Source organism: Propithecus coquereli, unplaced genomic scaffold (genome assembly GCF_000956105.1).
Source record: "Propithecus coquereli isolate 6110/MARCELLA unplaced genomic scaffold, Pcoq_1.0 Scaffold73, whole genome shotgun sequence".
Classification (NCBI taxonomy): Eukaryota; Metazoa; Chordata; class Mammalia; order Primates; family Indriidae; genus Propithecus; species Propithecus coquereli.
Genome location: NW_012153396.1, coordinates 5,175,016 through 5,200,690, shown reverse-complemented (window position 1 = coordinate 5,200,690; position 25,675 = coordinate 5,175,016). Strand labels below are relative to the sequence as shown.

At 33.7% G+C, this 25,675-nt stretch overlaps 1 protein-coding gene across 2 annotated transcripts in view; it reads right to left on the bottom strand.

Moving 5' to 3' along the window:
• Nucleotides 1-25,675, bottom strand: part of SLK (STE20-like kinase) — a 73,727-nt gene that overhangs the window by 14,523 nt on the left and 33,529 nt on the right. The window contains exons 2-13 of one of the 2 annotated variants that reach the window (XM_012661749.1): nt 24,144-24,308; nt 22,733-22,781; nt 22,226-22,375; nt 15,352-15,424; nt 14,879-15,073; nt 14,256-14,337; nt 12,605-12,733; nt 10,913-12,286; nt 7,786-7,916; nt 7,453-7,576; nt 5,841-6,020; nt 3,352-3,444 (exon numbers count right to left, since the gene is read on the bottom strand). In XM_012661749.1, coding sequence (XP_012517203.1) covers nt 3,352-3,444; nt 5,841-6,020; nt 7,453-7,576; nt 7,786-7,916; nt 10,913-12,286; nt 12,605-12,733; nt 14,256-14,337; nt 14,879-15,073; nt 15,352-15,424; nt 22,226-22,375; nt 22,733-22,781; nt 24,144-24,308 — 2,745 coding nt within the window. The remainder of the gene's footprint in view (nt 1-3,351; nt 3,445-5,840; nt 6,021-7,452; nt 7,577-7,785; nt 7,917-10,912; nt 12,287-12,604; nt 12,734-14,255; nt 14,338-14,878; nt 15,074-15,351; nt 15,425-22,225; nt 22,376-22,732; nt 22,782-24,143; nt 24,309-25,675) is intronic. The other variant, XM_012661750.1, reaches the window with a different exon arrangement.

Genomic DNA, 25,675 nt, shown 5'->3' with positions numbered 1-25,675 from the left:
CAGAAAAGTGATCATAATTCATAATTTCTCCCTCTCATTAAAAAAAAATCAGTGTTTTACTTACTCTTTTAGAAAACTGTAAAAAGAATCAAACAGCTGCCAATAATTTAACAAATAAGTCTAATTTCAGGAGAGGGGAAAGGAGTGGTTGAAATCAAGCTGTATTCTATCTATTCCAATTGTATATATCAAACATCACAAACAAAAATTATAGTGTTAAATAAGGAAGTCATCTCCCTGTGGAAACTGTGAGGAAGAATACAGCCTGGAATTCCAGACTTAACTTAAAACTACAATACGGAGAATAGCAGCTCACTTATTCATAACTATTTGAATAAATGGAAACTAGAGTTAAATGGAACCAAAATCACTACTTTTAACATGGCTTTTCTGACCATATCCATAATTAAAACATCTAAATACATATATATGCAATCAAAATGTCACTTCACACAAAGATAAAAATCTAATCACAGCATTCAATTTCTCACATGTGCAAAGCTTATAAAATACTACTGGGAAGATATTTTACTTTTCTTGAAAAAAGGTGAAAATTTCAAATTAGAATTTATGGTTTTAGAAATTAGAGGTAGATAGAAAAAAGAACACTGTATTAAAAGTGTTCTAGTTCCAGCTCTACCATTAATCTCTTATGTGACTTTAGATCACTTAGTCTTCTATGCCTCAATTTCTTCATCTGTGAAATGGATATACTCCATCCCTATATTAGGATGGTGGCAGTGAGGATCAAATGTGAAAACTCTTTGAAGAATACTATACTGTACTATAAAGTCAGGTCATTACTATTATTTTCATTATAGATATTTATCATCTATCAATCTTCTAGATATCAGCAAATGAAGCCACCAACCAAAAGGCACATGTGAGTCAAAGAAAAAGCAGGTAAAACAGAAGGCATCCTCCCACAGGCACGCGGGACTTACGTCCTGCATTTGGGCGTTGAAGACTGCACAAGATGACAACTGAAAAGACTGAATCATGACCTGAGCAACACCCTGTGGATCAGAATACAATGCACCTCCCAGGTGAGAATGTATCTGAATGACTTTTTGTAAATGGAAAGAATAATTATATGAGTTTCTAGAGGCCTGGAATAAGTCACTTAACAGAAGAGCCTCTTTCTCATTTATAAAATGAAGGATTCGAACTTGATCAGTCATTTCCAAACTCCAGTGAGTTGCTGTTGTTTTTTAAACCAGTAAAATCCTCTTTTTAAAAACTCACCAAAAAAATCTCAATTTACAAAACAAATCAAAACTGGTGCTGCTTTAGTTGAAGTAGAAGCAGGGGCCTACAGCCCATGGTTCTTGTCTTTGTAAGGATTCCGAGTTGCTTTTTCCAATCTCAAAAGCTCCTGGGAGCTCGGTTTGAAAACCACTGGGCTCAGATGATCAAATACATTATAGCTCCACGAGCATTTGGCTATTATTTATGAATTCTCAAAAATAGTTTAAAATAGACTCTGTAAAGTTATCAAGTTCTGGTACCTTCATTAAAAGCAGTAGATAGAAATACTTTTAAAATTTGTTAGATTACTAAATTCCTCATTAAATTTACAAAAAGGAATTTACTATTACTTTCAGCTCTAGTTGAAAAATACAGGCCAGCCCCAAAAATTGTATGAAAAATACCAACAAAATTTTATTAAAGCAAAAGATCATCTAACTCATTGAACACTAAATTCTCAATTTTAACTCTAGAGTTTAATATATTACCTTTTGGAATTAAAAAAGTCTATATTCCTTTATAAGGCAAAACCATCTTGCTATTCACTGGTTTGAAATCCAAATCAACCAAAAGTAGATGTGTAGCCAGCAAGGACTTCCTCTTCACTGTTAACAAGACCTGGCCAAGAACCACTGGGTCAAGCTGATAAAAGTTTAGATGCAGCACAGAGCACGTAGCTTAAATATGAGAGGCAGTATGGCGTGGTGGTTCAATGTAGGAAATGTGGAGCTACTTATCTGGATGAGAATCCTGGCTCTACAACTAACCAAATATGTGACCTTGGAAGAGTCACCCATCTTTCCTCTGCTTTAGTTCCCTCACCTGTCAAATGCGGGTAATAAGAGTAATTACCTCAAGAGTAATTAGATTAAATGAGTTCATACACATAAAGCATTTACAACAGTGCCTGACACATAGTAAATGCTGTTGCTATTAGCACTTAAACTAGCAATTCCAACACCAAGCCAAGACAAAACATTTCTATGGCTCATGGCAAGAAAAAAAACAAAAGCAAACTAAATTTATTCAGGTAAGCTGGTTTTATTCAAATTTTAAATTCCAAGATTATGTTTTCCTTATTTTTCATGGTATTAAAAATGTTTCTCCTTAGAAATCATAATGACCAGTAAATGGCAGTTTTTAAATATCCGTATTTAGCCAAATTAAAAAAAAAAAATTTTTTTTAATGACAGTCTATGTCATGGTCCCCAGTGCTTTTTGTTGTTTCTATGCTTCATTTTATGGGTCTATAAAATCTAAAAGTCTGGGAACCACTTCTTAAATCACATAAAACCACATTAAAAAGATAATTCAAAGCAATAATTAATACATAATCCATGTTTCTTTTTCCTTTCATTGATATATGTAACTAAAAAATGTGCAAAAAATTAAAAGATTTGCCTTTCTTTGTAAAAAAAAAGATCTTGTAAAGTCATGTGAGATAATTCTAGGAAATTCTATTAAAAATACTAATTTATCTAGTTTTGTAAAGAATTCACTCATCTTCTCATAAGGCTCAACCATATCATAACCTAGATCAAGTGTATTTGTTTAACTCTATGAAGTAAAAATAGTCTATTCATTTAACTGCTGGATTCTGAACCAAAAAGAAAAATAATATACTTAATATTTAAAATCTGGTTTTAAAGTTGCTTATGTTGTTGAGCATAAAAGTAATAAATGTTTGATCTACCTATTTGATATTATCATTTGAACTTTATAGAAATTATGGCCTTTTAATAAGCATACTTTTTGTAAGCACAATGCTTATATATTCATCATCCATCAAAAATTGACATTGCTACTTAATAATATAAGTTCTCATCATGATTAATATCAGATAACAGTGGACCATTCATTAATATACTTGTTTATTTCATCTGGATTCAACTTTCCAAACATTCCATTTAATTTCATATTAGCAACTTAAATGTCACCTTAGTGTGAATTTAGTACTACATAAAGCTGATCTTGGGAATCTTTGGATGGGAGAAGTCAACATTATATAATAATTACCGTTAAAATTTACTCTTTCAACCATGGTTCATTGAGCTGAGAAAATGGTGCTTTCTGTTTTTAGTAGCATTAAGCTGCTGCTGTTACCTGGGCATGCTGGCTTTGTGCAAGCTCCTCTTTCCTGCGTTTCATGAGCTCTTTTCTCAGCTCTTTGGGTGCTTTCTCCACTTCATTTATAACCTACAGTGTATAAGCATGCAGGAGGTGGGGAAATGATACTTTCTCCACAGCAAGCATTTATGTGAGCAGATAAGCTATGAATATTAAAATTGTTAAAAAGTTCCTTTCAACATGCATTAGCATAGGTGTTAGTTTGGTGAAAAAGAATAAAAGGATAGAACATGCATAATCTCAGTGCAGAAAGGGACATTACACCATAGGAAAGGTTAATTAGTTGCTTAATTATCTCTATGTATCATTTTCTCTCTTAAAGATCCAAAGACAATCAGTGAAGAATTATTTGCAGCACTGATGCTGAACTAAAGGTGATAAACTCAACTGACCTGGAAAGATCATCAAATTATAAACATACTCTATTGACATTGTTTGAAATACTGAACATGAGGAAAGTTAATGGCCATTTATAAAAGTGTAAAATTTCTTAATTGGCTTGATCATACCAAAGAAATAATTTTAAATGAAATCCACTTAATGAGACCAAAAAAAAAGGATAAAGGAAAGCATGTCTTAGAATACACAAAGGAGAAATAAATGAATATGAATTTTTTTTCATAAAATGCACCATTTTATATACGGTGTGATAAAAATGAACATATCTGATAATCTTATGTAGGATTAGAGTAACATTCTCCTTTGCTGCCAATTTAAGCCAAACTTGTTAACTTAAAAATCAGTAATATAAGCACTCTTTAACAGTTTAGTAAGCTATGATTTACTATACCAGATAAAGTATAAGATGAAGTACATTTTAGAGTTCCTTCTTTTAATCATTTCAAAAAATCCTAGATGTGTATTTCATCTAACAATAGCTCTATCATCCAACTATGAAAAACGATCATGTAGAAGCACCAAAAGAAACCAGATTCCAAATCACCACATGCTATTGATGGTCCGTGAAAGAGACTGATTTTGATTTAACATAGTGTATTCAAAATTTCCCATCAGTAATCCCTCATGAAGCCAAATCACCATCAAAAGGAAGAGACTCCCCAAATGCAAGAAGTTTAGCGATAAGGAAAAAAAATACATAATGTAATTATTTAAAGTAGCATTGACTTCAAACATGTTCACTGGCGAAAACTCTCCCACTCCAAAACAGTAACAATAACTAGAGACTGTAATACATTTAGGATTAAGCTACATATTTACTTGTAAACATTTTTAAAATTTAATCTAATATAAATAATAATCTCACAATAAAAACTACCCATGGTTTTGACAAAATTAACATGTAGGCCCAGTAAGGTCATACCTCATGGTATACAGAGAGGAAATTCTACATAAAACATAATGAATAGTAACAAAACCGTGATTTCTAGAAATGGAAGCCACATCAAATAAAATTACACAGCACTTCATCCATCTTTACCTAAAGAAATCAAAGAACATACTGTGTTTATTAACTCTATCCTTTTTAAAATAGATCTTAAGATGCAGCAATATGACATTCAATTTTCTTCATAACTTAAATGTTACAGTCAATGAACCTGGGTATTTGAGATGTGTAACAAAAGTGAAAATGCATTTACTAGTTTGGTTGACGGTTTTTTTTTTGATCCAACCTGAATAAACCTGATCATAATTTTTGTCCCTAGGGTCTTTTATATCACAGAAAGGTAAATCCTCCTCCTACACTGAAGATGTAAAATAAATCATAAAATTATCTTTGAAAACTGTTTATATGTAAAGGTTTCATAGTTTTATTTTAATTTGGGATGAGACACTAATATGTAAATCATCCTTCTGAATCAATGATAATCTTTCTTAGTAAATAATACTGCAAACAAATTCTATAACAACATGGAACAGTTTGAGGAAAAATGAATAAACTCATTCTAATCAAATGACTTTATAGATACTTTCTACTTTTGATTCTTCGAAGAAACTCACAATTTCATGAGCTTATAGATATTATTTAGAATTTCAGGTTATTCAGCTTTTATTTGGCACAACATCCAAGAAAGGCAATAAAGCTAATCAAGAAAGAAACTGTTAAAAGTATAATAATTTATAAATAATGAATTATTGCTGCCACCAGCAAACACAACAGCAAGTTTTTGTAAAAAAAAATATTTCTATCTAAGGCCTTAAATATGTTGCACTAATAAAGAGAATTAAACTCAATTTGAAGACTTGGTTCAAGGTTTAGCTAGATATTTAGCGGTAGTTTGTGAACCTGAACAGGCCATTAAAACCTCCTTTACTCAAGTCTTCTGGACATAAAATGGGGATAACACCCGACCTTACTACTACCCTATGTGACTGTGGGGAAGACTGAATGAAAGAATGAATGAGTGCTACTTAACTATCAAGTATTATTCCCATTTCCTAGTCAGTCTTAAATTTACATGTAAAAAAAAATGGCTTCAGTAATTTAAAACAGTAGTTAGAATTACCTCTTTCTTTCGGTTCTTTAGCATATTCTGAAATTTGGACAGCTCTTTCTCTTGTTCTCCTTTAATGCGTTTGGCTTCATCTCGCAAGCGATTTGTGTGTTCTTGTTCCAGACGTTCAATAGTCTGTTTCTGCTGTTTTTCTAGATTCTCGATTTCCTGGTCATACTGTCGTTTTTTACTCTGTAAAACAACGTAACTCAAGATGATTGAATATCACCCATATTAACTTATTATAGTGAAGATGTTGACTAAGAGCACATAACTAGCATTTAAGTTTAGTGATGTACTATAATCTTTGCAATACCAAACAAGTCAAATGCACTAAAATGTGTTACGAAATTTTTCAAAAAAATCAGTTCATTTTTTGTTCTAACATGGAAAATGTTTTCTCTATTATACATGTAGTAGAATGTTCAAAATTTTTAGAGAATCCAGAATACCCAGTTGTTATGAAGTACTAAAGCAAGTTAGAAAAATGTCAATATTTATCCAATAAAAATTCTGACAAATTAAAGAGCTTACTTGAAGTCTATTTTAATTAAATATTTAATAATGCCAGTATTTAATAATAATAGTAATATTACTTGTCATTTTCAGATTTACTCTTCCTCATTAAGGTTATTAAAATAAACATCCTATTCCATTGGAACAAATCTTTTGGAATTACAAATCTACTTTGTCAACAAGACTTCTATTCATGTAATACGCAAGTAACATTGCAATTCTGGATATACTTAAATATTTGTAAAGGAGGCTTTTTTAAAAATTGAAAAGCAAAACATTTTAGAAAATATCTGAGGGGGGAGACAGTTTTCATAAAGTTGTGAAAAATAGAACAGAAGCACTATAAAAATACTCAATGAGAACGAAAGTTCATTTTCTTAGGAATTCCCAGTTATAATCCAACACATGTAATCAACAATGTCACACTTCACACAAAACAATCTTTATCACTTACAATTACAAGACAGCAAAAGGACTATATTCAAAGCATGAATACTTCTAACATTCCAAATGATCTTTTTTCTAACCTAATGTTAAGGCAGATATTCAACATAAATTACTGACATTTTCTATCACATTACTAATTCCTTTCCCAAATTTGGACACAAGGTAAAAACTGAAGGACTGAGTGACAATTACCCTTGACTAGTCAGCACTATTTGTCTAACAGCAGTGAATAGGGATTTGGAGGCTTAACTGTAGGTGCCAGAAAAGAAAGTACATTTTTAAAAAGCCCTTGAGAAGTCCCACTACTCAGCCAGGTTTGAAGACAACTGCTCTAGATGGGCTTTAAAGCTTGGATTCTAATTCTGAAAGAGTAAATTGGAGCTCTGAAAAATTATTCGGCAATAGGCACATTTAAGAACTTTCTAAGCCATCTATTGGCTTCATGATTTTAGGTTTTCATGATTTGGATGGACAATCCTTACAAGAAAAAAGAACCACACGCACAAAAAAAAGGCATCAAAAACACCAAAAAGATAAAGGCCCAAAATACACCATAAAGCCAGAGAAACACAGCCATCAGAGAACAAGTTGTAAAACCCGCTAGTGCGATTTTTCACCAAATTTCATTAACACAAAATGGTACAAAAATCTAAGACTTTACCATCATTTCCTGCTCAAAGCGCCGGAAAATTTGTTCTCGTTGTTGCTGCAGTTTACTATTAAGCTGTTGTTGGGCTCTTTGCTCTTCTTTTTGAAGAAATCTTAATTCCCGAAGTTCCTGACGTCTGATAAAATTTAGTGGTAATGACAGAGAAAGACAGTAAAAATTACACCTTTGAAGTAACACTTTAAAAAAAAAAGTTAAAAATTTTTTTCAAAGGCAAGAGTAGTAAAAGAATAATCCAAAATCAGCCAAGAATTTACCCTTGTTTCTTTAGTCTTCAGACTGAAAAGAAGTTAGAAATCAGTTTTAATTAATTGTTTCTCTACTTACCTAAGAAACCTCAATTCTTCAGTTTTGGAATCACTATCTGTAACTATCTTTGACGTTGTTACACTCACTTCTACACCATCAACAATAAATTTGCGTGTTTTCTTCAATGTTTTCTTTTGTCGTCTTGTTTCCTGAGTGAGATTTTATTTTAGTTAGGCTGTGTAGAGGCAATACTGAAGGTGGAGACCATTTTCTTCTTTAAAAAAAAACTGAACGGCAATGAAGACTATACATATAAAAGTATGACTATAAAACTGTAAAGATTCATCTGTGGAACCAATTATATCACCTTAAACCTTATCTGACTTACACATGACTTTACAGATGAAATCAAATTTTTTAAAAGTGAAATTATGCATTTTGATGATGTACATGTATAATTTTATGACATCACATAATTAGGCAAAAGTGATAATGAACAATTCACATAAATAACTAATTAGTATAACTTTTACATGTTAGCCATTTTTTCTTCAACTTTTCTTGTTGTAGGTTCTCAGATACCTCTGCTTTTTAACTGACAAAACACTTAAAAATGAATTTTAGGGCTCATCCCCTAAAGAATTTCCTAATGAATCCCCTAAATGAATTCTGGGGCTCATCCCATCGATCAATTAAGTCTGATGGTGGCTGGGAATCTACTTTTTGAAAAAGCTCTCAGTTAATTTTTTTTTTTTTTTTTGAGACAGAGTCTCATTGTGTTGCCTGGGCAAGAGGCCGTGGCAGCAACTTCAAACTCCTGGGCTCAAGCGATCCTACTGCCTCAGCCTCTCGAGTAGCTGGGACTACAGGCATGTGCCACCATGCCCGGCTAATTTTTTCTATATATTTTTAGTTGTCCGATTAATTTCTTTCTATTTTTAGTAGAGACGGGGTCTCGATCTTGCTCAGGCTGGTCTCAAACTCCTGAGCTCAAACAATCCGCCCGCCTCGGCCTCCCAAAGTGCTAGGATTACAGGTGTGAGCCACCGCGCCCAGCCACTCTCAGGTAATTTTTAAACACTGCCAAGACTGGAAATAAAAATCTATTAAATCATTAACAATAATATCAACAGCTCTCTTCCATCTAAGGAACACAGATGAATGTGTGATCTTAGAATTAGTAGAAAGAGAGCACCTCTACTGCACCCAAAAAGTACCCGATCTGGCCAGGGGCAGTGGCTCATGCCTGTAATCCTAGCACTTTGGGAGGCTGAGCAGGGAGGATCACTTGAGGCCATGAGTTTGAGACCAGCCTGAGGAACATAAGCGAGACCCCATCTCTACATAAAATAGAAAAATTAGCTGGGCATGGTGGCATGCGCCTATAGTCCCAGAAACTTGGGAGTCTAAGGCAGGAAGATCACTTGAGCGCAGGAGTTGGAGGTTGCAGGGAGCTATGATGGCGTCACTGTACTTTAGCCTGGGTGACAGACCAAGACCCTGACTCAAAAAAAAAAAAAAAAGTACCAGATCTGCCTGCTAGCTATTGCCTAAAATTCTTTATCAAGATTAAATTCTTCATTTCTCAACTCGTATCCAAAAACTTTTAAATGCAAACAATAGAAGGATAACACTCCTAATACATTTTGGTAAAGAGAATAAGTATTGAGAGAGAGCAAGCAGGTAATTACTTGGTTTTGGGTTTTTTTGTGGGTTTTTTTTTTTTTTTGAGACAGGTCTTGCTCCGTTACCCAGGCTGGAGTGCAGTGGCACATTACAGCTCACTGTAACTTTGAACTCTTGGGCTCAGGGCATCCTCCCACCTCAGCCTCCAGAGTGGTTAGGACTACAGGTGCATGCCACCAGTAGCTAATTTTTTGAGATGGGGTCTTGCTATGTTGCCCAGGCTGGTCTTGAAACTCCTGGCCTCAGGGGATCCTCCTACCTCAGCCTCCCAAAAGGCTAGAATTACAGTTGTGAGCCACTGCACCTGGCCAATTACTTGCTTTTGATACAGAGAAAAGAGTTAGAAAGCAGAGGAAGCAAAAGTGGAAATACTAAACTCAAAATGCATTAGAATTGTAAACAGTTTGTCTTTGTCACCTTCCAATAACCTTTCTACAACCACTCTTCTTACTAGTCTATTCTCCAAGGTTCCAGTATCCTCATGATCCTCTTCCTAAGCCCTGGACTATGGTACCATATCGAGGCTTCCTCTAAAATCTAAAACTGGCATGCTCTAAAAAGTACATCTATCTCCCCTTAACCTCGAGGCTTCACATTTCTTCAGCTCCTACTAAAGTTCCACAATATTTTAATTTATATGTAAGTATTTGCATTTTTAAAGATGCTAATTAAGTCAGTGAATGAATTTTAGATTGGCAGAACTTCAGTCAGTTTTACCACTCTAAATTGGTAGAACTAAAGAATTGGTAGAACTAACCCAAAAATCTAAATTAGTAGAACTGACTAAAGAAAATTCAGGGGATATATGTAATAACTTGGGGCAGACAGGCAAGTTGATCAGTCATGCCCTGGAGTCCTGTCTCTTACGGTCAGTTTTCCTAGGTTGTTTCTGCTTTTCTGTCTTCTTTCCTGCTACTTAACAACCAAAGGTCTCTAAGAAGTATCTTCCAAAGGGTAGTACATGGCTCACCAGCACTAGAATTCCATGGGATCTTTTGTTACAAATACTAATTCCCGGGACTTATCTCAGACTTCTACATAGCTCCCACTGGTAACTCCTAAGCAAAGATTTGAGAATTATGCTCTAAAAGCTCCAAGTGTACTAGGTTCTAAGATTCAGTGGTAAATCTAGGATTGTTTACAACCTAAGCATGCTTAAAAAGAGATCATTCTTTCAATTTCTCTATTTTTTCATATATTATCGATTCTTGCTAAAGTCACATCCAGATACATGTGATAAAAATACCTAAATCATAACCAAGCAACTATATTGTACTGTTTATCTATATTAAGTTTGCAAAAATAGGTAGGTCCTACCAAAAAATTTAAAGATTACATTCAGAATCTCTCTCCTTAGTTCTTTTCAATTGATTACCTTCATAAACCATAAGTATTTATAGGGTTAATACTATTATACATTGATTTAGTGCTGTTTTATTTTTAAGACATCAATTTCACATAAACTCTGATTTGCTAAAATGACAAAGAAAATCCCAAACAAGAACCTATGTACACTTACTTGTAAAGATATTGATCCACTGTCTTTAGTTTTACTTAGGAAGCTAGAGATGGATAAATTCAAGTCAATGCTGCTGTTATCAGCAGTGGAACCAGTGCCTGAATCAGCATCATTTTCCTTTTGATTCTCAGATTCTGGAAGCAGCATGGTTTCAGTTTTTGACAAAGCACCGATTTCTCCTTTATTTTCTGCGTCTCCAGAGTTGATATTAATACTGGGTATTGGAACAGGCTGAGGTTCACTGGCCTGTGAAACTGCAGTAACCTGAGGTTCTGTTTTAATTGGCACTTCACATGGCATTTCTTTTTTCTCTGTATCTATCTGAGTAGTGGCTTTATGAGCATCCTGAGTTTCACCTCCTAAAGCCTTTTGGTCAGCATCAATCACTACATTTCCAACCTCTATTTCTTCTGTGCTACTTGACTCAGTAATTTCTTCAACCTCATTTGTCCGTGGTTCTTCATTCGTCTCCAATATGTTCTCTGAACTGTTTATTAATTGTTCCTTATTTTTACCTTCTACAGATTTTTGACCTATCTCATTAGTTTCAACTATTTCTTTAATAGAAACTTCCTTAGTACCACCCGCCTCAGGACCCTCCGCAGGCTTGCTTATTAATTTCTGGTCTACTTCAACCACTTTTTCCCCATCATTACTCTGAGTATCCTCAGCACTGTTTTCAACAACCTTCTGAACAACATCTACTGCCTCATTTATTCCTACCACATTACTTGTATCGCTGATCACATCTTTTTGAGTTTTGTCATCTCTTCCCAATTTCTCTTGGCTGTCTTCCTTTTTAAGCCCAACTTCACTATCAGTTGCCTGAATATCTGCCTCTTTTTCTCCAGTCTCTTGAGAAACTAAATCTATTGTTTCAATAGCAGTATCTTTAATTTCTTCAGATTTTATAAGCCTATTTTCAAATGTCTGTTTCTCTTCCTGATTCCTTTCTTCCTCAGATTTTAGATTATCTTCAATGTTTGTTTCTAAAGTTATCATTACATTATTCTCTTTTCCTTCACTGACTGAATTAGTGTTCACAGTTTCTTGGTCTTTTGTATCAGGTAGATTTTCAAACTCAGGTCTCTTCTCTCTCCCATTCTCTTTGATTACTATTGTTCTATTATGGAGTTCAGCCATAGCTTCCAAATGAGCATCGTCAACATGTTCATGCATTCCATCCATGGCCTTTTCAGGTTCATCCATGGTAGGTTTTTCAATAAGAACTTTGTTGTTGAATTTATCTTCAGAAGTATTATGTTCTGTTTTTTCTGAGACAGATTCCAAAATACAAGCATTTTGTGAAAGTTTATCTTCTTCAGAGCTGGCGATACTAAGGTCAGAAGAGGCACGCTTATCTGAAGGTATTGGCTAGAAAAGATTTTATACATTTTAGTGTTAAAAAATGATCTCAAGATAGTGACTAAAACAATGTTTACATATATGTGATAATTTAATATCTTTATTCAATAAATGTTGAAGTTATAAAAATAATGTAAAGAATTGACAATTCTTCACATAATAAATATAACAAAAATACATAACAAGGAGCAACTTTGCTACTAATATTCATCTCTAACATTAAAGGTTTTGTATCGCCACCCATTAATCCTTAGATACAGCTACAACCACACCTCAAAACCCAACTGTAAAAATTAACTAAATGAAATTTCCTTTCTAAATACCAACCAGAGAATTTTCTGCTTCCTCATCATCATCTTCCTCTTTACCATCTTCAACTTCTTCTGTTACTTCAGCCTTTGCCTCTGCAATCAATTCTCGTATTGGTTTGTTGGAACCAACAGTAACAAAGGGATGCTGTTGATCATTAAAAAGAGCATACTCAATAACAACTAAAATACCTGCTTGTAAACTAAGTTTGAAACACACATTTTTATGTGGTAAAAATATAAACATATGGACAAAAAAAAAAACACAAACAATCTCAGGTAATGTTACACCTAGGAAGGGAAAGAGGAGAAGAGGGTGAGCAAAAGTAGGGGTGACCTGCAACTGGATCTGTATATTATTTTTAAGAATCTGAAGCAAATCTGTCAAAATGTTAAGAATTGTTACATCTGGATAGTAGGCCCATGTACTTTTCTGTATGCTTGAAAATTTCATAATTGAAAATTTAAATTAAAATTTAAAGCAAGTTTCAAGTCAGTACATTATTAGTTCTTAAAAAGTAACAATAATCTATATAAATCCTATCGAAGCCTCGATATTCCAAAACCTTAAGAGGTCTGTTAAAAGTGTCTACAAACACCTGTGTTTTGGGCATGATTCTGATATTCTTGAGACTAAGAAGACATTTTATATATCTCTCTCTGCATGAAGAGACCTTCAAATGTGGGGGTGGCAAAATAATACTAGAAAACATGGGCCAGGCACAGTGGCTCACGCCTATAATCCCAGCACTTTGGGAGGCCAACGCAGGAGGATCTCTTGAGGCCAGGAGTTCAAGCAGCCTGAGCAACACAGCAAGACCCCATCCCTACAAAAAATACAAAAATTAGCCAAGTGTGGTGGCACATGCCTATAGTCCTGGCTACTCTGGAAGCTGAGGCAGAGGATTATTTGAGCCCAGGAGTTTGAGGTTGTAGTGAGCTATGATCATGCCACTGCACTCCAGCCCAGGCAACAGAGTGAGACTCTGTCTCAAAAATAAACAAACAGAAAGTGTGTTCCAAGGATTATACCTGTTGCATACAACAAGGCAATTTTTCATGCTTTTTTCCCCCAGATAAACAACTCAACCTAAAAAACTATAATGCAGGAGTTACACAATAACTTAACCTAACAGGAATCGCCTCAAGATTTATCATTCTACTTGTCCATCTGTAGTATTAATTATTTGGCAAATTTGTATTTAATATATGACAAACAGGTCGTGTTATAAACCAAAATTAAATTTATCCAATAACTTTAATGCCACTTTTTAAAAGTCAACAATATTTACTGAACATTTAACCTCACTGTAAGAAATATAAAAAATACATATAAAAATTAGCTCATGGCCCCTGCACCCAAGGTGCTTGGCTTTCTAATAATGAGGGAGACATAATGGAAATAACTAAAAAAATGAAAAGAACATAATTAAACTGAATCAAAAAAGCACAGGAAGAATGATTTACAAGCTGAATACCTGTTAGTAACAGCAGCACTTATGTTTGTAAAGCAAATACTAACTACCACCATTTTGACTTTCCATAGGAAAACTCAAGTGGAAAGAGAGCACACTGAATGAATCTGAAAGTGCATTCTTCTTAAAGAGACATTAAAATAATTATTAATACATGTTTTGCTATTGTCATACTATTTAATAGTTATATCCTACCTGCAGTAGCTGAGATGTGTTCCACCTAGCATCCACATTCTTTTCCAAGCATTTCTTTAGAAAGTCCTTAAAATTTGAAGACCTTCAAAATAAAATTTTAACAATGACATTCTATTTTACTTTCTTATTAATCAAATCAAACAAAGCTCCTTGATAAATTATGCTTAAGTTTCATTATGTACATAATAGTATTACTTTAACATAAGAAAACTAGTTGATGATACTGTGAAGATTTTATAAAACTTATTCATCATGTTAGACATATATGTAAGTAGGTACATAGTCACTGAGATATAGCCATATACTCACAAGTATTCCAAAATCACTTCTATTTAATAATAAATTCCATAAATATAACTCAATTACATATATGTTTCACTTCCTCATAGTACGGAAAATACCTTTTTCATATAGAACTCAAATCATTCATATTTTCAGATATATGGGAACAGTTATTTAATAGTCAAAGAGTTTTTATGGTCCTTAAGAAAAATATACCAAAAATCAGTTTTCTAATTCATACAGTCTTTGTACCATATACCCAAATGTAAGTATCTTTGGAAAATTATGAGAATAAAACATCGAGTTTTGCTTCTTAATAAGCTTTATTTAGAATATTTTACCATTTTGATGGCTGTGCTAATGTAGGGGGCTCAGATTTTGCTATTTTTAGCAGCACCCGCATTGGATTTAATTCATGATGAGGTGGTTCTATCTCAGCCATTTCTATTAAAGTGATACCCAGGGACCAAACATCAGCTTTGTAGTCATAGGGTCTGTCCTTAGATGTTTCACACATGACTACTTCAGGAGCCATCCTATAAAGACAGAGAATTAAAAGTTAAGATGTTTACCTTAAGAACTGTGATTGCAAGCCACGTAGGGTGGTCACATGTAGCCCTCCAGATCCCCCTCGACCGAATCCAAACTTCACAGAACAAATCCCCTTGTTAAAAGGATCTGTTCTGTAAAATTTGGATTCAGTCAAAAGGCTGCACTCAAGGATCCAGAGGCCACATGTGCCCCCAAGGCCGCAGGTTCCTCACCCCACTACTGACATGACTAATACTGTAAATTCATACAACCAAATACATACCAATATGGTGTGCCAATAAAGGAATCTCTTCTTTGAATTGTCCTCGTGTTTTTAGCTGATACTCCAAAATCCGCTTGAAATAATCACATAAAAGCATTAATGACAGCGTTTAAGCATTGTTCATTATATTCAATAGGTGAAAAAGCATTTCAAGTCTTCAATAAGGCCACATTTATTAAAAGGTAAGTAAAACAAAAAGATAAATAAGTTCTCTACCACCCTAATCTTGAATGCCCTCTTTCTACCACCTCCCCCAAAGATCCCATCATTAATACACTTAATACCATCATCTTTATATATCTTCAGATGACAAATTCTTCAGAATTCAAAACAAAAAATAGTAACTTTAACATGGACCAGTCTATCCACTTCAAAACAAATGCCAACTAGTGTTACATGATTGCAATTAAGTTAATAGACACAAACATTTTTCTCTACAGTGTGGAAAAAAAAAAACTAAACCAAAGCAGGCTTTGTGACAGCATATGTCTTGCTAACTTCCTCATAAAATCATATTACAAAGAAAAAATGTTTTCTGATTTAAATTATAAAGAATATTAACATTATAGCTTTATCAATTGTTAACCCCATCTTTTCAGCTTGGAGCTCAGACAACCATTAATAGCAACATAAAATTGCTACTGCTGTATAACTGATATCATGCCACATACATGTAAATTTTTTAAGTTTCACATTTGATGCCACAATTCTCAAAACTGAATAAATACCAAAAATCCCATATTTGATGCTCATGCCTAGCACAGAGTATACACTCAATAAACAGTAGCTACATCATGTTCACAATTCTAACTTTTGTGATATTTTGTTGTATAACTATTAAAACCCATGAAATTCTGCCATAATTATTTGTGTCTATTATATGGTTCTGCAGAATAGGATAGTTCTATACATTTATGCTGCAGAAATGAAAGGTTCTCTGTATTTGTGAATTAATAAAACAGAAATTACACCTGTTTTAAATGTCACCTCAATATTATTTGAGAAGTCCTAAGTTTTCAATAATATATTTATTTTTTTAAAAGGTATACATTGTTCTACACAAAAATATGTCCCTATGCTCAAATAAAATTGTAATATATTTACAGAAAAATATGCCCCCAAAATGGATCAAAAATATAAAATTGTATTTCAAAATGAGTGACAAGATTTTAAAAAATGATGAAAGATATAAAAGAGCAACATAAGCCAGAATTAATCACAGAAAAACTCAGAGAGGGGATAGAATGTAAGAAAAAAATTTCTTTAGAAACAAAAGACTAAACTAGGAGGAATACAAGAACAAATAAACAACAAATTCATACCTATTATCACTTCACACCCAATAGTATGGCTATTATCAATAAAATAAAAAAATAAGAAGTGTTGACAAAGATGTGGAGAAACTGGAACCCTTGTGCATTGCTAGTAGAAATGTAAAATGATGCAGGTTTTGTGGAAAACAGTATGGCAGTTTCTCAAAAAATTAAACATGGAATTACCATAGGATCCAGCAATTCCACTTCTGGGTGCATACCCAAAAGAATTGAAAGCAGGGAGTAGAAAAGATATTTGTACACCAATGTTCATAGCAGTATTATTCATAAAAGCCAAAAGGTGAAAGCAACTCAAGTGCCCATTAATGGATGAATGGATAAACAAAATGTAGTGTATACATACAATGAAATATTATTCAACCTTAAAAAGGAAGGACATTCCGACACATGCTACCACATGGATAAACCTTAAGGACATTATGCTAAGTGAAATAAGACAAGCACAAAAGGAAAAACATTATATGATTTCACTTATATGAGGTACCCACAGTAGTTAAAATCATAGAAACTGAAAGTAGAATGGTGGTTGCCAGGGGCTCAAAGGAGTGGAAATTGAGGAGTTAGTGTTTAATGGGCTGGAGTTTCAGTTTTGCAAGATGAAAAGAGGTACAGAGATGGACAGTGGTGATGGTTGCACGGTAACGTGAAATGTACTTAATGCCACAGAACTGTACACTTAAAAATGATCAAAATGGTAAATTTTGTTATGTATATTTTGCCGCAATAAAAAAAGGAACATAAAAATAACTTGGGAAAAAGTTATTAACATTGATGATAGGCAAAGATCCAACAAACACGTAATCAAAGTCCCTAAAGAAGAAAGTCAAGGGAACAGAACAAATATTCAGATTTATAATTGCAGAAAACCTTCCTGGAAAAAAAAAGGGACTTGAATATTGTTAACAGCACAATATTTATTAGAAGAGACTAGTCAAACTATTGCTCCTGAAAGAAAAAAATTCTTCAGCATCTAAGCAAAAAGAGCACGTGACTTACAAAGGGAAAGAAAATCAGATTATTATCAAACTTTTCAAAAGCAACATTTTATAACAGAAGAAAATGGAGTAACATAGTTCATATATTCAAGGAAAGAAATGGGAGCCAAGGATTTTCTATCCAGTGAAACTGATCTTCAAATACAAAGGATACAACTGCTATCATTACATAAGAATGCAGAGACCCCTTCCAGAGGAATCTACAAAAAAATGAGCCTCGGACAACCAACATGACCAGAGATGTCAACATAAAGTGTGGTAGTAAGCATTAAATATAGAAAAAAGGGTTAAAATGAATAATTAGGGGGTATCCTAAATCTATTATCCATACCCCTGAGAATCAGAATTTTCAATGTGGAAGAAAGGAGATAAAGATGTATTACAGAAGTTGGATTAAAAAAACCTTTATCCTGGACACAAAGAACTAAAAGTAGACCTACCATTTGATCCAGCAATCCCACTACTGGGTATGTACCCAAAGGAAAAAAAGATATTTTATAAAAAAGACTTGTTTATAGCAACACAATTCACAACTGCAAAGAAACGAAAACAACCCAAGTGCCCATCAATACATGAGAGGATTAATAAAATGTGGTGTGTGTGTATATATATATATATATATATAGGTACCATGGAGTATTACTCAGCCATAAAAAAATGGTGAACTAATACCTTTTGTTAACAACCTGGATGGAACTAGAGACCATCCTTTTAAATGAAGTATTGCAAGAATGGAAAAACAAAAACCACATGTACTCATTACCAAATCAGAACTAATAGATCAACACTCATGTGTACATATGGTAGCAAAATTCGACGGAAATCAAGCAGGTGGGAGCGGGGAGGAGGGGATAGGTAAATTCACACCTAACAGGTACAATGCGCACTATCTGGATGATGGACACACTTACAACTTTGACTCAAAGTGTACAAAAGCAATTCATGTATCCAAAACATTTGTACTCCCATAATATTCTGAAATTAAAAAAAAAAAAAAACCTTTATCCTGAATTCAAACAGGAAATATGTATAAACTCATGAAGGCCTACCTCTGTCCTTTGGAAAATCCTAGAACAACGCCCAATATAGAAAACTATAAACATCTGTAACACCCAGAGTGTGGTCTTGAAATACCATATCCTACCTAAAAGAAACCAGGGCTTCTTGAAGAAATGGCTAATTACAGGTCTGACACAGGAATATACAGGATAAGCCTGAAACATCTTAACTGTAAAGTCAGCTATCAAATACCAGTCATGTCAAAAAGACCAACAAGCCAACTTGAAAAGGGCCCCATGACTAACAATGGGACACGAGCTTCAGCAAGAAAAAAAATTGCAATGGATTGGAAATCTATCAAATAAAATTAAATCCATGAATTAATAATAATATTTTTAAAAATACTGGTCACCAACTGAGGTTAAGAGAAACCAGTTCATTATCTTGAAAGCTAAATAAATGAATGAAGGATTTTTCCTGTTTTTTCTAGATGAATTACACCCCTAAGTAACCAAATAATTAAAGTATCTTCTCATAAAATTATCACTAATTTTAAATTAAATGAAAATGAAGTAACTGATTATATCAAAATGATTACCAAAAATAAAGGAAAATAAAATGATAGATTTTGTAAGCCCAAAGAATGAATCTAGGCATAAAGAGCTGCTAACACTGAACAAGAACAAAAAGCAGACATTGTGTGCCTCCCAACGAAAGAATGTAAAACCACCTATATCGAACCTTTGGATTCATCTGCCAATTTGAAGGAAATACAGAGAGGAACTTACTGAAATCACCAAGCGCATGCAATAGCAAAATGCAGTTTGAGGGAAATGCTACAGGTCAAACAGCCGAGGTTTCTTTCATTATCAGGCCCTCTACAGAGCCGTTTTAGACATTTTTTCCTAATCCTCACTCCCCTCCATGAAATTTTAATGCCACAGATGTGGTGTATATCTGTTCATGTACTGTGGGCCTTTGGAGGTCACAAACCATTGCAATATTTAAGTTTTTTTGTCCCTAGAGAACCAATTTTTGCCCCCTTGCAGGCAATATTACCCCTATGCCCCCATTATGCATGCCATAACATAAAGAAAAGAAAGGGATGGGGGAGGACCTGTTAAATTAAAAGAGATTTAAAAGAAAAATCAAGTTTTATATATGGGTAAGATTAAACTCTAACATCTAGAGATGAACACTGGGTGACTAAACCATAAAGAAACACAAGGAAGTAATTACTATAAAAGTCAAGATAAAGTGTGGAGAAGGGAGGGACAGTGACTGAGATGGGCAAACGGAAGAGCTCCTGGGGTGCCTGACAAGAGTTCTATTTCTTGATCCAGGTGGTGATTACAAAGCTATTGTCTATAAGGCAACAAAGTCACTAAGCTATACAATTCTTGTGTGGTTTTCTATATCTGTATTTATTTCACAATGAAAAGGTTAAAATTTAGTACATCGCCTGTGTTTAGATGTCATGATAAACATATTAGGTCATTAAATATGAAATGTCCAATTTCGAATCAAAAGTTTAGTTTACTGTATCTCAAACAAGAAGCAGTACAATTAATCAAAGTATATTTCCAAACTATCCACACAGTTTTGCCATCTTAATGGTAGATGTTTATGCCAGCAGCAAAGCAGTCTGGAGAGTGAGTGGCGATGAAATCACGAAAGGTCTTTTCCACAGCTTGTTGAGAATTGAGTATTTTTCCTTGCAAGAAGTGGTCCAAAGCCTGGAAGAAGTGGTAGTCAGTTGGTGCAAAGTCTGGTGAATACTGTGAATGACAGAGAGTTTCCAAGTCCAGATTCTGTAGTTTGAGCAGCGCTGTTTTTTGCAACTTGTGGTCTTGCAAGAGGATTGGCCCGTGTCTATTGACTAATCTCAGCTGCTTAATCACAAGCATCCTCATCATTTCGCCAACTGGTTGCAGTAGACATCCACTGTAATCGATTGACCGGGCTTCATGAATAGTGGATAATACCAGTGCTAGACCACCAAACAGACACCATGAGCATTTTTTATGAATATTCGGTTTGGGACTGTGTTTCAGCACTTCATCTTTATCCAACCATTGTGCTGAACACTTGAGATTGTCAAAAAGAATCCATTTTTCATCACACATTGCAATATGGTATAGAAATGGTTCGCCTTTATGTCACGACAACAAAGAAAGGCAAGCTTCAAGATGATTTCTCTTCTGACGCTCGTTTAATTCATGTGGAACCCATCTATCCAGCTTCTTTACCTTGCTGATTTGTTTCAAATGGTCCAATATTGTTAGAATAGTAACATCAAACCACTGTTCATGAGTAGGTTGAGATGGATTCGCTTCCACTACAGCTTTTACCTCATTATCCACCTTAGTCTCAGGTTACCTACGTAGCTCGCTTTCAAGATTAAAACCACCAGAACAGAACTTCTCAAACCATCGATGTACTGTGCATTCATTAGCCACATCCTTCCCAAACACTTCATTGATATTTCAAGCTGTCTGCGTTGCATAGGTTCCATGACGGAACTCATATTTGAAAATAACACAAATTTTTTACTTATCCCTGGTTTCACAAAAATTGCTCTAAAAAAAAAATTTGAAAGATAATCACAAGCCGAAACGTGCGTTCGAAAGAATGAGGATATACCTTCACGATAAAAAAAAAACTAAAAAAACAAGAAGCATAAAAGTGAAATGTCAGTGATATCAACTGTCAAACTTAGTACTTAAGGAAATTGGACATTCCATACTTAATAACCTAAAAAAATGAAATAGCTATAATCATTGGTATCAACATGGCCTTTAAATATATTTTGTCCTTTTAATATCCTTCTAAAATACACAAATTCGGACCTCATCTCCAGATTTTTTTTTTTAATTCATATCTTGGGTATACTTAAACAGGGTGATATCTTCCATTTGTATGTAGGTGTATATCAATTAATTAATTTCCAATTATATATCAATTAATTAATTTCCAATCTAATTTTATATTTAGTTATTTTTATGAAGTTAATCATTTACTCCCTCAGCGTAAAAAGCAAAATTTAAGATTCTAGACCTTATACTTATTTTAGCAATCCTTTTCAGAACTAAGTTTACTTTGTGAGTTTAGCTAACATACCGTATCAACAAAATAGAGTATAAAACTAAACAGAAAGAAACCCCACTAGACATGATTTGGGAAATAAAGATAAAACTAAATTAGTTTTACATACGATCTCATATTCTAAATGTAAAATATTTACAAGTCTATATATAAAAATTTAAGGAAAAATTTTTAATTTTTAATCAGTCTTTTAAAAGTTTGCCTTTTTGAAAATAAAAATGCATCTTTTCTTACTTTGTTTTTAAAGTATCTTTAGATTAGTTGCCAATACTTAGGATTTCTAGATAAATGAATATTTATCCAAGAAAAAGTGTTTAAAAAAAATAACATGGCATTAATTCTCCACGTTTCACATATTTGAGTAGTAATGAAACAGTCACATTCATACGGGGGAAATCTCAGAGCACAAATTCAAATGTTTTATTTACGTGAATAACTTACCCAATTTAATATCTCCATCTAAAGTAAAAAGAATGTTGCCAGCCTTCAGATCTCTGTGGATGATTTTATTATCATGTAAGTAGTTCAATGCCTCTAAAGTCTGTTTGCAAACTACTTGTATTTGGGACTCAGTTAATGGTCTCTCAAGTTCTATAAAAAGAAAGTAAACAAATCTGCATTTTTATAAAGTGAAAACATATTAGCATGCTATATACCTTTCTGTATATACCATCACTGTCAAAGATCATATACAGTGAAATTATTTTGGAAGAACTAAATATCTACAAAGATTACTTTCCTTACATATTATACTTAACATTTCATTTTAGAATTTTATTACAACCATCCAAGAATATAAAAATATAATTAACTTGATTTCTTAATTTACTGAACGTCACTCAATAATTATATATGTTCGAGTATATACTCATATATGTATGTCTGGAATTCTTCATTTTTATTAAGTATAATTTAAGCTATAAACATAAAGAACAAAAAGGTATTTACCAAGCATCACAGCATCTACTGCTCCACCTGCACAAAATTCAATAAGGATCTGCATGCAAAAAAGAAAAAAAACACATTTACAACTACATTGAATTTCAGTATTTTTCTTCAATTTAGCAAAAAAGATAAAGAAATAGCTATCAAATAATCTAGGTTATGGAAACATTATACTAAACATGAGATTTTCTTTGTCAAAAGAGTTACAACTCTTATGGAAACAATATTATATAAACTAAACGTGAGATTTTCTTTGTCAAAAGAGTTACAAGTCTTAAACGACATGCACTTGAGAAAGCACAAAGAGAGCTCACTGTGGAAGTATTTTTTTTAATGACCATGTGTAGAGTTCCTGCTTCTCTAAAACAACCAGGTACAGAATTTTTATTCAGTACAGTATTATATATCCATTTTTGTCACCACTGAGAGATGTTATTACTTGCATTTTTAAGGTAACTATTGTGACTTAAGTGACCAAATATATTTATTTTTTAACTTTATTAATGAGATAAAAAAATAGACCTTTTGATTTCCAGTCAGTATTCCTTATTACTTACTCTTCTCTCATAACACTTGCCTTCTTCCTTCAAGAAGAAAAACTGAAAATCCATTTTTTTTTATTTTTTTTATTTTTGAGACAGGGTCTCACTCTGTCGCCAGAGCTAGAATGCAGTGTTGTCATCATAGCTCACTGCAAGCTCAAACTCACGAGCTCAAGTGATCCTCCCACCTCAGCCTCCCAGAGTACTAGGATCACAGGCGTGAGCCACCACACCCGGCCTGAAACTCCATTTTAAAAAGCCCTCTGGATTAAACTAGTGTTAGAACAGAGCAAGTGACTAACTGGTTATTATAATGAATATAAACATTTATTTTCTATTAGTGCCTAATTTTTCTAAAAATAAACAAAATTTATACATATACCCTTAGCCATTACATTATGCACTAAAGTTGAACCTGATAATATATGGGATACATATTTAACATTTCTACTATTTTATAGTTGATTACATGATTTAAACAAAGTTTAAGATAAAAAAATTATAAATAATTTCTAGGAAAACAAAGAAAATTTTAAAAAAACTTCTCAATGCTTAAATTTAAATTACAAAGACATGTAATTTCATATTTTAGGAAATTTAATATTCTTAACCAAGTTTCTCCACCTGGATCCAATGTCAGACAATCATGATGAAACTATACAATCTGAAACATAAATCTGAACATCTGTTGAAGCTGAGGATAATGATGTTGGTATGACTTGCTCATCAGCAAATCAACTCTCATTCGAGTAACGTAAGTAACTAAATAGAAGAGGTAAGACATAAAATAGGCTTTCAAAACTCATAAACCTCTTTAGGACAATTAACTCATTTTTGGATACTCCTATAGATCAATAGAAAAAAAGACCTACCCAAAGATTGTTCTCATAATAGAAGGCATCTAGAAGCTTGACTATATTTGGGTGATCACAAGATGCTAATATATCAATCTCAACCATGTAGTCTTCAAGTTCTTCTTCAGATTTGGTATCAATCACCTTTGCAGCAGCTAAAACATTGGTCTCTTTATTCTGGGCCTAAAAATGAAAGGATCAGAAGTATCACATTTAAAGTGCACACTTTTTAAAAATGTATTATAATTTTAATAGATTTTATTTTTTAGATTGGTTTGAGGTTCACAGCAAAATTGAGCAGAAAGAAAAGAGAGTTCCCTTATACTCCATGCCCCGACACATGTATAGCCTTCCCCACTATTAACATTCTGCACCGGAGTGGGACATTTGTTACAATTAATGAACCTACATTAACATATCATTAGCACCCTAAGTCCATTGCTTACCTTAGGGTTCACTCTTGGCATTGTACATCTATGGGTTTCAACAAATGTATGACATGTACCCATCATTATATTAATAACAACATACAGAAAAGTTCACCACTCTAAAAATCCTATGTGCTCAGCCTCCTCACCCCTCCCCCGCCCCAATCTTGAACATGTATCAAGGAACAACAAAAAAAAAATGCTGAACTGTATGGTAAGAGTATGTTTATTGTAGGCCGGGCACAGAGGCTCACGCCTGTAATCCTAGCACTCTGGGAGGCTGAGGCGGGAGGATTGCTTGAGCTCAGGAGTTCGAGACCAGCCTGAGCAAGAGTGAGACCACGTCTCTACTATAAATAGAAAGAAATTAGCCAAACAACTAAAAATAGAAAAAAAAAAAATTAGCCGGGCACAGTGATGCATGCCTGTAGTCCCAGCTACTCGGGAGGCTTAGGCAGGAGGATCGCTTGAGCCCAGGAGTTTGAGGTTGCTGTGAGCTAGGCTGACGCCATGGCACTCTAGCCCAGGCAAGAGAGTGAGACATTGTCTCAAAAAAAAAAAAAAAAAAAAAAAAGAGTATGTTTATTGTAAGAAACTGACAAACTGTCTTTCAAAATGGCTGCACCAGTATGCATGCATGTTCCGTGGTATTTACCCAAACGTGTTGAAAACTTAAGTCTCCACAGAAACCTGCACATGCATGTTTATCACAGCTTTATTCATAATTGCCAAAATCTGGAAACAACCAACATGTCCTTTAGTAGGTGAACGGAGAAACTGTGATACATCCAAACAATGGAATATTATTCAGTGCTAAAAAGAAAGAGCTATTAAGCCATGAAGACACTGAGGAATCTTAAATGCATATTACTAAGAAAGCTAATCTGAAAGGTCTACATACTCTATGATTTCAACTACCCAACATTCTGGAAAAAACAAGACTATGGAGGCAGTAAAAAGATCAGAAGTTTCCAGGGATTAGGGGAAGTAAGGAATCAGATCTTAAAAGCCTAATTAAGTTGTTTTTATAAGACATTTCGATATTACATGTATTATCGTCACTTCAGCAAAATTGTACCTATTACCTTAAAAACTAAACTTTTTTTTTTTTTTTTTTTTTTT